General features: G+C 32.4%; 1 protein-coding gene across 1 annotated transcript; it reads right to left on the bottom strand.

The window, feature by feature from the left end:
• Positions 1 to 988: 988 nt before the first annotated feature.
• Positions 989 to 12,922, bottom strand: LOC132157883 (interleukin-22 receptor subunit alpha-1-like). The gene is made up of 7 exons (XM_059567145.1): positions 12,616 to 12,922; positions 9,893 to 10,019; positions 8,465 to 8,637; positions 5,393 to 5,577; positions 5,105 to 5,246; positions 4,037 to 4,161; positions 989 to 2,585 (listed from the first exon to the last, which is right to left on the bottom strand). The coding sequence occupies exons 1-7, from the start codon at positions 12,656 to 12,658 to the stop codon at positions 1,809 to 1,811; spliced, it is 1,572 nt and encodes a 523-aa protein (XP_059423128.1). The 5' UTR covers positions 12,659 to 12,922; the 3' UTR covers positions 989 to 1,808.
• Between the last annotated feature and the right edge of the window lie 385 nt (positions 12,923 to 13,307).

Below are 13,307 nucleotides of genomic sequence, written 5' to 3'. Positions count from 1 at the left end.
CAAAATGAGCCTCATTCGCTTTCTTACTGTAAGTGATTCATTACTGCATGCTATGAAATATTTTCTTTGTCTTTTCTCTTTTTATGATCAAATCAATACAAACTGATCAAATGAAGAGTTGCATGACATTTTTTTTCTTCTCATTTGGTATGTTTACATGCACCCAGTTTTTTTAATCATTCAGAATAATTCCAATCTGATTTCAGATTCTGAAAAATCATGTTCATGAACCATAAATGTTGCAATACGATCACTGTGCATATGCAAAAGGTATTTTTTACTCAGATTGAGAATATAGTTTAATTCAAGCATTTACATGCTTAATTTTTGCCTAATACATGCCATGTCTATTATTCCATTCAGATCAAGCTCAATCAGATCTGTTGAAGTGTTTACATGAACTCTTTTCAGTCCAACTGAGCCATCCACCCGATTATAAACCGATATGCAAACTTTTCTTGAATATCTGGTTTCCCTAAAAAATGCATCAGAAGTTAAATGGGTTTTGAATGGTATTTCATGCTGACCTTCACGTTATTCTTTCTTTCTTTCTTTCTTTCTTTCTTTCTTTCTTTCTTTCTTTCTTTCTTTCTATAGCACTATATAAATACAACTAAGTTGCCCAAAGGGCTTTACAAGGTATGCATAGAAAATAACACATCAACATATAGTAAAGAGCATCTATTATGTATTTACAATGTTGTAAAAATGTTTCTGAAAAATGACAACAACACAGCAATTTCAACATGTATTTCAGGTTTGTCAGCATTTTGACTCATTCATTATGAATTAATTAAATAGTCAAATAAGTTAAAACAGAGACATATTGACAAACAAGTGGTATAACACTTGTGAAAATGGCAATGCTACAGATAATCTTAGTTTCAGTCAAAGTGCTAGTTTGAAAACACTCATTACTTTTAAAATTCCCTTTAGGATCATTTTGGTTAATCTCAACTCAACGTGTCTGGCATTTCTTTTTTTTTATAATTTACTTTCTGTTGAGAGAATTACATAAATTTAAAAGAAGGCCAAAATATTACATGCTATGGATGAATATTTACTCCGTAATCCACTATTTTGTATTTGCATTTGGATTTTGACTGCTGTTATTGTAGAGCTAAAAAAAATTACTCATGGAGCCAAAGAGACCCCAGTATCTCTGGAACTGAAGCATATTGGGTCTTAAAAATTGAGATTACAAAATAAACCTTTCTTAACAAGCAACATCTAAATTAACATTAAGATATCTTTAACATTTCTTGAGTTTCAGGCATGCCAACTTTGAAAGAAAATCACAAAAAAGTGCATTGTTCCCATTTTTGAATGGTCACCATTGACACATAATCCAACAAAGATTGCTTAAATCAACTAATTTTACTAATAGACCTAGCAATCTATGTGTAATATTAACATGATGTAGGTGCAATTTTTCTAAAGTCATTTTTCCCACCTATAATATGGCTCCAAATCTCAGGTGAAGGGTCATTTTGACAAAATAATGGATTAATCAGTAAAAATTGATCTATGGCACGTAATATGTTGGCTTTCATCACTATTTAGGTGTGTCTTTCCAGAAACAAAAACGACCAAAATCAAGCATTTTAGCTGGGGAGGTTTCTGAAGTTTGGTTGATTTCATACGGAAAGACTTTTAAGTGATGAACTCTCAAACGTGCGCCACTTCCTATGCAACTACCTGATGCAATGAACTGGCAAAACCCAACAGATGAATATCTAAAAACCTTTTTTTTTGTCTTGCATGGGTGTATTAAGATAAGCATTGACAAGAGCAAGAAGCTCCGCCATTTAGTTGCAAGGCAAAGTCAATCCCTGCGTCTCCACCATCCACTTGTCCAGAAAGATCACACCAACTCTAAGTTCCTCTTCATCTATGAAGTCCTCATCAGGTTCAGTTGAGTCCTGGAGGTGGTCTGTCCTCCTAACATAAGTCCTCTGGTCTTGTTGTCCCTCCAGAGGAATCCCTGGCAGCCAGTTTTGCCTGTAGTTTGACGTCACAACGTCAGAAACGTGTACAGGCCTGTAGGAAGAGCTACACCTGGAGTCCTTCTGAACTAGGTCAGATAGTAAAGGAGTTTGTTCTCCAGATAAACCTCCTGAGTCCTGGGAAGCTTCTGGAGAATTTTGACCACTGTCACACTGGAATAAACAATTGTGAAACTGCAGTGCACCATTTTTAGTGGGTCTAACCGGTACCACCAGTGGCCCACTGCTGTTTTCAGTGTCTGGATGGCCTATTAAAAAGCTTGAAATTAACTCTGGACCAAATGAATCCGAGTGGGTTTCATCTGTTGTGCCATCAGATGATGGTTCGATGGAGATCTGGAGAGGCACAATCATGCTGTAGTGCACAGAAGACTCTGAACTGTTCTGGACTGGCACGTCTGGTTGATCGCGTGTCCACTCCTGGGATGTATAATCATCTTTAACCTTGATCTCTGACTCCGGCGGAGGAAAAACAGCCTGTGGTTCAAGCTTTTTATCAAATCCGGACCACACTTCCATTTTAAAGATGTCTTCTATGGGATATGAACATAACGAAGGACCGCTGTTCTTTTCCAGGATCTGTTTTACAGAGAGAGGAGAGAGTTTTTGAGACTATCGGAAATTTAGGATATATATTTATATTTTTTTTTATAAATTGTTGGGACACCAGTCTATCCCAGGTAAACTGGGACGTTTGGTCACTTAAATTACTTTAACTATGTTTCCCAAATTGTGAGGTGATGAAAAGCTAACAAAAAAAAAAAAAACCAAAACATTCAAATAAAATACTTACTTAAAACCATTTAAATCATAAAAAAATGGCAAATTAAAAAATAAGAATAAAATAATCCTAAAATTTTGATCTAAATAAAACACTAACATCATATCATAAAATATCACATTGATATAAATAATTTAAAAATAAAATAAAATCGAAAGAAAATCTATTAAATCAGAAAAAAATGTCAAAGTAAGATAAACTGGGAAAAAACATAAAAATCTAAATAAAACACTTTCTACACATTAATTAAATCATAAAATGTAAAATCTAAATAAATAGTTAAACACCTACTTAAAGTCATTAAATCAATTAAATAAAATTTAAATGAAGCGTTTTAAAATTTAAATAAAATAAAAAAACATTAATTACAAATTAATTACAACAGAAAAACTTTGAATTAAAATATATCACAGCAAATGAAAAAACTATTTAATCACTGCAAACTAATTAGATCTAATTAGACTGTAAAAAAGCACGAAAAAAATCAAAACACTTATATAAGCCTAATAAAAACCAATTAAATCAGAAAAAATCGAATTAAAATAAACCTTTTTAAAATAAAACAAATTGAAATATAACTTTGTAACAAACATTCATAAAATAAATAAAAATAAAATACTAAAATGTGGTTAATGCATGTCATGTGAACATTAACCAACATGTTGTGCTGTTAAGTTATCAAAATATTTATTCTACTTCAAGTAAGTCCTGTAGGTCAGATGTTTGGCTGACAAAAATGTTTGGAAATCCCTGACTTATAAAATTCAAATAAGATCGTATTTGATTGTAGATTTTATGTATTTGAAACAAAATGAAGTAGAATTGATTCATCAAATGAGTCCTAATCCACATGAAGACGTTTTGTGAAGCCAAATATTGACTTGATTAAGCAAAACACAACTACACAAGGTTACACAAGAACCTGAGCAAATAATCACAAACGGATAAGACTTCTTAAAATATCTCAAAATCAAAAACAGGGTAAATAATCCATGAAAGTGCAGAAGTGCTCCAAGGAAAATCCGTGACTGTTGATCTGGCAGCAGATGTTTGTGCTTACCGTAATCGACATGATAAACTCATTTTGTGTCGCCGAGAGCAATGTGCAGATAAGACGCATTCCTTCAGGAGTTTAAAGAGAAACGTGACGCTCTTGTCAAACAGGACTTTTCACTGACGGTAAGACTGGAGCCCATTTTAGATATGTTCACCTGGAATTCCCCACAACGAATATGACACAATCACTTACCAGCACTTTTGGTAAGGAGCTCTTTCTATTTACTGACAGCTGGCAAAGCATGATGGGTAGGATGATCAGCAGCAGCAGAGCAAGCAGACAAGGCCATATTAATATGTGGTGCCAGGAATTAGGTGCTGAAAGACACAGATATTGCAGATTGATATAAAGTTCAGTCTGGTGCCACTTACAAAATCTGCTGGCAATTGCATATTATGATTAATGAATGACTAATTTCAACAACTTTGTCTCAATTGCTGTCATTATTTTGCCTCATGTACTGACCAATAATGTTTAAGAAAATAAATCAGTAAAAAAACAACAACAAACAAACAAAAACAAACAAATAATCTGTTGGCAATTGTATATAATGCACATTTTTTTTGTTATATAATAGTAAACACTGTGAAATTGTTTACTATTTAATTTCAGCAGCTTTGTCTCAACTGCTTTCATAATTTTGTATTATATACACTGTGGCAATCATGTAAAAAAAATAAATAAATAAAAAATAAAATAAAATAAAATAAAATAAAATAAAATAAAATAAAATAAAATAAAATAAAATAAGATTGAATGAATGAAAAATAAATAAATGAATAAATAAATAGAACTGAGAAATAGGTTTTAATTAATTTTCAGCAACTTTTAGTCTCATTTGCTAACATTACTTTGCATTAAATATAATGGCCATTTATGTCTAGGAAAATAAATCAATAAAAAAATACACAAATGAATACACAAATAAGTAGTTGACAATTGTATATAGTGCACATTTTCTGTTCGATGATAAATATGATAAAAAAAATTACTCATTTGCTATCATTATTTTGCATTCTATACTATACATTATTGTCTAAGAAAAAAAAATAATAATAATAATAAAATAAGCTCCAAAAATGATAGATAAATAAATAAATAAATAATGTAAATTGTAGATTTAGTTTGGGTATTAACAAAGGAAAACAATAAAACATTGAAAGCATGAATTATTTTCCTAAATGATGGGTGTTCAGATGCAGTTATAGTAATGTGGGCTAGTTATCTACACATCAATCAAAGCACGGACTGTTGAGTTACCCGAGAGAGTCACACAGAAGGAAGTGTTTTCACTGGGACTGGACAGACCGGGGTGTGTGAGCGTATAAAACACTTCACCACAGTACTGCACGTCTGTCTCCTGAAGCCAAATCAACACTGAGCGAGACGTGTCCTCAAACACCTGCAGAAAGACACAATTCAGACGTTTCCACCCATATATATATATACACAGAGAGAGCAACTAATGCATAAAGAACTGCTTTGAAGTACAATAAAGTGGATCCTAATGATCCTAATAATGACTGAAGGAGAATTAGGAATAATAACCTTTCCAGCCAGTGACTCGGGATGTGTCAGACGAACTGTGTACTTAACGGACGATCTCAGGAAACCTTTTCCCCAAAAGCCGATATTCTCGATAGAGTGGTTCCAAGCGGCCATCGGCGGCGAAACCGTCACGTTCAGATGGGTTTGGTTTGATGTTACTGACAGCTGCGGAGCTGCGAATGTGGCTGAAACGAGAAAAGCAGAACACAGACCAGTTTATGATGTTTGCTGTTTAAGATGTTGCTGCTAAAAGGGACAGTTCACAGAAAATGAGAATTAGCGGCTAATTTTTGTTTATTTTTTTATTAGCGGCTAATTTACTCAGCCTCAGGCCATCCAAGATTAGCAGAAAGGTAAAGAAGATATTTTAAACTGAAACCGTGGTCCTTGGTGATTAATAAAATGCAAGCGAGTCATAAAAGCACATCAGGCAGCACAAAATTAACCCTTGACGATATTTTGAGGTCTTATGAAGTGAAACAATCAGTCCGTGCAAGAAACTAAACATTATTTACATCATTGTCACCTGTAACCCAGAGCCTCAGGCAAATGAGGAAATAGGAAATGATTCTTTTGAACCATTTATATATTTTTTTTTTGCAATGAACTGGTTTTTGAATCACTAGTTGGTTTATGTAATCACACAACATAGGCTTATCGGAAAAACATGCTAGATTTTTGTGAAACTACGATTCAACGAAACAGCTCAAATCCACATAAGGAAGTTAAAATTGCACGGCTGCATCAATAAATGCATTTTTATATCACTTTTGTATTTATTGACACTATCAGGTATGTTTAGGGTTGGGTTTGGTGTAGGGGATATTTCCAACATGATACTTTTATCAGATATTTGAATTACACTGCAAAAACAATGATGCTTACACAATTGGTAGATTATTTTGCTTAAACTCATTTAATTTTGACTTATTTTTCTGAAAACAAGACAATAATTTTTACCTGTTTAGAAAAGCCTTCTTGTTTTAAGAATTCCTCCAAATTCGATGGACTAGTTTTTTTTTTTTAAAGATATTAATATTAATATGATGAATTGAAATGATGCAAAAAATTCATCCGTGACACAGGAAAGTAAGGTAAAAAAGAACACTATTATTTAAAGTTTCACAATAGTAAAGTCCTTTCCGTATTTCTGATCAAATAAATGCAGACTTGATGATCATAAGTGACTTTTTTCGAAAACATAAAAACATGTCCAAACTTTTGACTGTTACCAAGTAAATATCTACAAATCTAAAATGGAATTTTGCATAAATAAAAGGATTAGGAATCACTTTTGTTTCAAGGTGGGGGGGATTCGAACATGAATTTTGCTGAAGTCTAGAACCGTCCCTTGAGAAACAGGAACGCTGAATCTGTTCATTCATCACGGGATCAGATATATAGCGGGATTTTTTAAAATAAAATAAAATAAAATAAAATAAAATAAAATAAAATAAAATAAAATAAAATAAAATAAAATAAAATAAAATAAAATAAAATAAAATAAAATAAAATAAAATAAAATAAAATAAAATAAAATAAAATAAAAGATTGAATGAATGAAAAATAAATAAATGAATAAATAAATAGAACTGAGAAATAGGTTTTAATTAATTTTCAGCAACTTTTAGTCTCATTTGCTAACATTACTTTGCATTAAATATAATGGCCATTTATGTCTAGGAAAATAAATCAATAAAAAAATACACAAATGAATACACAAATAAGTAGTTGACAATTGTATATAGTGCACATTTTCTGTTCGATGATAAATATGATAAAAAAAATTACTCATTTGCTATCATTATTTTGCATTCTATACTATACATTATTGTCTAAGAAAAAAAAATAATAATAATAATAAAATAAGCTCCAAAAATGATAGATAAATAAATAAATAAATAATGTAAATTGTAGATTTAGTTTGGGTATTAACAAAGGAAAACAATAAAACATTGAAAGCATGAATTATTTTCCTAAATGATGGGTGTTCAGATGCAGTTATAGTAATGTGGGCTAGTTATCTACACATCTATCTAGATATATAGCGGGATTTTGGTTTATTTTCACTTGTAGGGACTGTCGGGCGTCTGAAAGTGAGTTTTGATTTGATCTGATTTGAACTGGTTCATCTAGTTCCCCACAAAGAACCGGTTCAAAAGAGGCCATGTACACACTGTAAGTTTCAGTTTTATAACGCTAGCAACATTTTTGCTGTTTGGTATGTGCCATTTTTTGGCCATATACTCTTTTTGTCTGTTGATTTGAACTGAACTAAGGTTGATAGACATGCTGTGTTTTGTTTATGCTCGGGAGGCTGCTTTAGAAAGTGCTTTCTTGTAGTGTTGCCATGTCCTCATATTTACAAGCACTTTTAGACATGTTGTTTGGTCTTAGCTCATAAAGCCATGCACTTTATGGTGTTAAATAAAGTGGTCTGTTGCGGATATGAGATATATGATTTTTTTGTTGCTATAAAACATAAAGCATTTGATTGTTTTAGTGCTTTTGTGCTTGTTCTTGTGCGTTGTTGTTTTTTCTATATATATATATATATATATATATATATATATATATATTTATAAAGATCTGGCAACACTGACACAACTAGCCCCATGTCAAAATATGCTAAGATTAAGATTTCTTTCATTGTTATTTTTTTTTTGCATCTCACATACAGATGAAGACACATTTCTGATGCACGTTCAAAAACGTCATTAATAACTGAATTATGTTCATGTTATGTTTATGTTATGTTAATACGGGATTAAGGAGTTAATGTTGAACTGACAACCGATGTGAATAACGTTTAGTTTCTTGCACAGACTGATTGTTTCGCTTCATAAGACCTTAATAGGAGCCACTGGGATTAATTTTGTTGCCTGATGTGTTTTTTGATGGTAGCCATTGACTTGCATTTTAGGACTCACCGATGATCACGGTTCCAGCTAAAAACTTTCTGGTATAGTTGGCCCGAGAGTGAATATATTAACAGCACATTTATTTTTTTATTTTTTGCGAACTATCCCTTTAGCTTGACCACAAACATAATTTGAGTCCAAAATAACTCACTTTCCCAAAACGGAGTGAAGATCACCTCTCCCAAGCACTGTCCACCGGCCGTGACCTTGGCATGATATTTAGAGGTCACATCGCTCATCACATGGGTCATCACATCCGTCATGTCACAAACAGGAATAGAGATGTTCTGACACCACGTCACTGGTTCATACGGTTTCCCATAACTGCAACAGAACAGACTTCAGTCTTACATTTAATGAAGTTGCATGTGACAGACACAAACAGTTTCTGTAGGAAATGAATCAACACCCATTTAATGCAGATCTTGTTTAATCATAGTCGCAGTGAATGCAAACAGAAACTCTTTCAAATTGAGCAGACTAGCCAGATTCCATTTAGCCTAAACTAGTTCTCCTGCTCTTCCTCTAGTACATCATTACACACACCCTGTTTACTGTGTGCATATCTCATATCACGTGTTACATCATGTAACTGAAATTGCATGCTCAATGATATCATTGGAACAACTCAAGTTATAATTATATTAAGTCATAAAGTCAATAAACGCAAATTCTCAGTGCAATGACCTTAATGTGGAAAAACTGTTCTTCAATTACATGCAAAAAAAAAAGCAGTTAATATGATTTTTATGATTTTTTTTAATTAAAATGAAAAAAAAATAACTTATTTATAGCCAATATAAAAATGCACTTTTTTAGAAAAAAAGTGTAGATATAAAATATAAAAAAGAAAATATTTTATATAAAAAGACAAGTTATTTATTTAAATACATTTTAAAATTATTATTAAAATCAACTTTAAAATAATTTATATAAAAATTAATGAGAAACATATAATTATAAAATATTATAACAAAAAATTATTTATATAAAAATATAAAATAAAAAATTTCGAACTTATTCTATACAAATAATAAATTATATATATATATAATTCTCGATATACTGTATGATGCATATCTGTGATCATAAATGTTTTAAAAAAGCAGATAAAGATACTATTTTGCTGTAATCATATATCTACTACTGTATAACGGAGCAAAAATAAGAAATGAAAAACATATGGAAACCATTCAAAGCTCAAAAGCTCCAGTGTGGAGAGGTTAAGAGGTTGGACTGATGTGGGATTATCTGGAGCTTCTGAAGCTTTCTTCTCTCATCCCATCATCTGTTGTCTGCCTCCCTGACCCTCCCAGCATGCACTGCTGCTCCCTCCGTTCCCATCACATTTATATCTCCCATCAGTTTCTCTGTAAAGCGTAACTGTGACTGGTGCAGAAGATTCGGGGCCAAGGCAAATCACAGCCGGCCGACCACAGCGTGTCCTTCACCAAAGTCACCAGTCACAGTGTTATTCACAGAAAACCAGAACGACTGAGAGGAAAGCATTAAACCCATGGCCAAATCAAAAGGAAATGCAGAGGTCGAGGCCTGTTTTGCTCTCATCTCTGACACTTACAGGTTGTACTGGATGCTGTAAAGAAGCGTTTGACCCAGAACATCAACAGATTCCCAATGGAGAACGCTGAAGAAATTCCTGGACTCAAAATAAGTCTTTGTGCGATTACAGCTCTGACCCCAGCCACCTGCAAGACAGAACAATATAGGCAAGATGGATTTAGAGATCAGTCATCATCTTCCACTGTGTTAGTTATATATAGATCAACTAATGATGTTCGGGTCTGAATATCTTTGGTCTAAAAGCAAAGTGGAAACTTCGTCCCTCGGGTGGGTTTTTCTATTTATGGAGTTGAGTCGTGACTTACTCATAATACAGCATGCCATTAGTACCAATTATTGCTTTTATAAAACGTTTACCACACAATACAATTATTAAAACCAAAAATGTACATATTGATATGTAACTTTTTAAAATAAAAATTCAATAAATGCCTCCCTTCTGCTAAAAAAATAGTTCCTGACAGAAACAGTAAGAGATTGTTCCTGTTCTTATCTCATCTTTTCTCTCGTTTATTTTTAACACCATATCCACCTTATTCTTTACGTAAAAATGGTCGAGGACATTTGCCAATTCTATGGGTCTTGCTTTCGGTCTCATTGGCTCCTTTTGCTGCTTTATATTGCAAATTGGTGTTTCTAACCATATTATTTAATGTATTATTTTAAAATAAACACTTGTTTGGAGTGCAATCGTTACGTTACGTGATAAATACAAACAAACACTCAAGAGGTAAACTAATAATTTCCCTCGATGAGACGACTCGATGTTCCCGAGTTATATTAAAGATTAGTTCAAATTAAACGAAGCGTTTTTGGGGTAACACAAGTAATGCGATTAATGTAATCAGATTACTTTTCAAGTAACTAATAAAGTAACGCATTACTTTTTAATGAACAATAAAATATCTGAGTTACTTTTTCAAATACTTTTTCTTTTCCCATTTATTGACTGACAGCTCTCCTGTCCTCAAGTGTTTTCTAAATTAAAATGATGTTGATGTAGTTCTAGACTAAATATTATCATGCATTAACTAATTTCACATTATTTTACTAATTTTGCAAAAAAACTGATTCAGTATTCCTCAACATGAATGCAAACCTGCAACAATTAAATGTATTACATAACACAAATATCTTTTTATGCATTTAATCACATTTTATTATGCAATATCTTTGCTGTTGACCTTCGATGATCCAATTCAACCATATTAATAAGCTTTATTTGTTCATTCTTTCTTTCTTTCTTTGTTTCTTTATTTCTTGTGTTGAACTTTTTTCTCCTGCATTCTATGCTTCATGCAATCCAGAATGACTGAAGGTTACTCATTTCACTTTTGGTGCGAAATGCCCTTTACATTTGCCCAAAATATAAATTTTTATATTACAAAAAAATAAGTAAGCCATGCCCAGATGGCTCCAAGCGCCAACAGCATCCTTCTGAGCAGCATCCACAAACCCACTCAAGTCCTTCAGGATGTTTGACAGCAATCAATAAATATATATAAAACCTTTAAACCTCAGGGCTTCTTTCAAACTTTCTTCTCGACCAACTTTCCTTGGACAGAGTCTGACGAGCGTCTGATAGCGAGAGGATGATGATCCACATGGTTCTCCATTGATTATGAGCCTGGATGAATATACAATCTCTGCACGTTTGGATCTTCCTCGAGGAAAACTGAACGGCTCCAGATACACCAGCAGGATTTTTCACAAATTGTTACTCATGTAAAGAGATCGACCTCTAAAGGATGGTGAAAAGTAACACTCAGAGCAAATGTGAATAAAATAGGTTTTAATGTGTAAATAAATCTTTCCAGGCGGAGTGTAATTTGATTAGAAACTTAAACATAATACAAGGTTTAAACTGAAGTACAGTAGTTTATCCGTGATCGTATACGGCCTGACATGACATGCACAATTAAACGCATGTAAATCACATACTGATGCCTTCTATAAACTATCTCTATCTAAAGTTTATCTACAAGTATTTTTGTTTACAGAAAAAGATTCACACATGCAGAATATTCAAATTCAGCCACCAACTTAAATTGAACTTTAGTGTCATTGAGAATTTTTAATATTTTTATTTTTATATTCTCTGTTCTTTTTAATTTTGAGGTTTATTCATTTTTATCTTTTTATACATATTTTTAAATGTCTAAATCTTTTTATTTTCGTCATTAATGTATCACGTTAAACATGTTGCTTTGGCAGCTACAGTAGCTGTTTTATTTAATTTCATTATATTTTATTTATATTGACTGAAATTCTTTTAAGTTTTATTGATTAATTAATTAATTCAATAAACGCATCTTTCAATATTTTAAATGTTTTATTTAATCATAATAATCTTGGCTGATTGTCACAAACACATATTCTATTGTAATTTTGAATAATAATAATAATAATAATAAATCATTAAAAAAATCAAGTAAAACTTTAATGTTTCATTATTTTTAGTTTTGAGAAATATATAAATAACATGTATATTAATAACACATATACATATAAAGAAATACAAAGGAAATATTTTTGTTATATTTGTCAGTAAGAATAATATTTATGGCCTACAGTTTCTGAACAGTTTAAAAAACACACATTTTTGAGAAAAAAAAAACATTTAAAAGATTTTTAAAAAAAGAGTAAACAGCAACAACCACAAAAAAGTACTTATTATAGAAAATATATGTTTAAAGAAATACGTGGATTCTTATTGCTCACCTGTACAGCAGAGCAAGAAAACGGTAACTCTCAGAGGACACATATCCAACCAAGTGAAAATATCTCCAATTGAGAGGCTTCCAATAAAGATCCAATTGTCAGAAACACAGTCCTTTCATTATTTCCACGAGACCCTTCCTAGAAATCTCATATCCACAAATTAGAAAAACCCCATTTAGTCATTCGGTGGGTCATTCTCCACTCGCTGTCATTCGTGCAGTGATAGAGTCAGTTCCTGGCTGTCCATCTAGCGCTCCTCAGGTGTGCCGCTGAACTTTGGAGTGTCTTATCAGCACCTTCCTGTTTCCTGCTGTTGGCCTCCACCCATTAGAGGCGTCTATAGAGGTTCCTCACCACACAGACATCTGGAATTTCAGGTTTTATCTGTTGAAAAACTGAAACTGGAAATGAAGCACTTCCCAGAAAGTGCGGGAGAAACGAAGCACGCCTTCAGGCGGGACACGGGGTAGATTCAGCTGTAACGACACGAAACATAATCATTTTACTGCATGACATCACGTGGAACAGGATCTGTGAACGACAAACTAAAGCAAACAAATGTTGCACTTTAATAATAAAAAAATACACATTATTAGGCTTTGACCCTTTTGATCTGTGCATTATATGAGCACTTGTTGGTCTAGAGTTAGATATATTTGCATGCATCAGTGGACATGACTTATTTACTTGTT

This window comes from Carassius carassius, chromosome 15 (assembly GCF_963082965.1).
Source record: "Carassius carassius chromosome 15, fCarCar2.1, whole genome shotgun sequence".
Taxonomy (NCBI): Eukaryota; Metazoa; Chordata; class Actinopteri; order Cypriniformes; family Cyprinidae; genus Carassius; species Carassius carassius.
Note: the sequence above shows the minus strand (reverse complement) of the source record. Positions and strands in the feature narration are given on the sequence as shown.

Bases quoted from the DNA above. Each gene is read 5' to 3' on its own strand.
- LOC132157883 (XM_059567145.1), bottom strand. From the start codon at position 12,658: ATGTGTCCTCTGAGAGTTACCGTTTTCTTGCTCTGCTGTACAG. The intron at 5,247-5,392 runs GTTATTATTCCT...GTCTTTCTGCAG, and splicing joins CCGAGTCACTGGCTGGAAAG to GTGTTTGAGGACACGTCTCG. The intron at 4,162-5,104 runs GTAACTCAACAG...TGTGTCTTTCAG, and splicing joins CTTCTGTGTGACTCTCTCGG to CACCTAATTCCTGGCACCAC.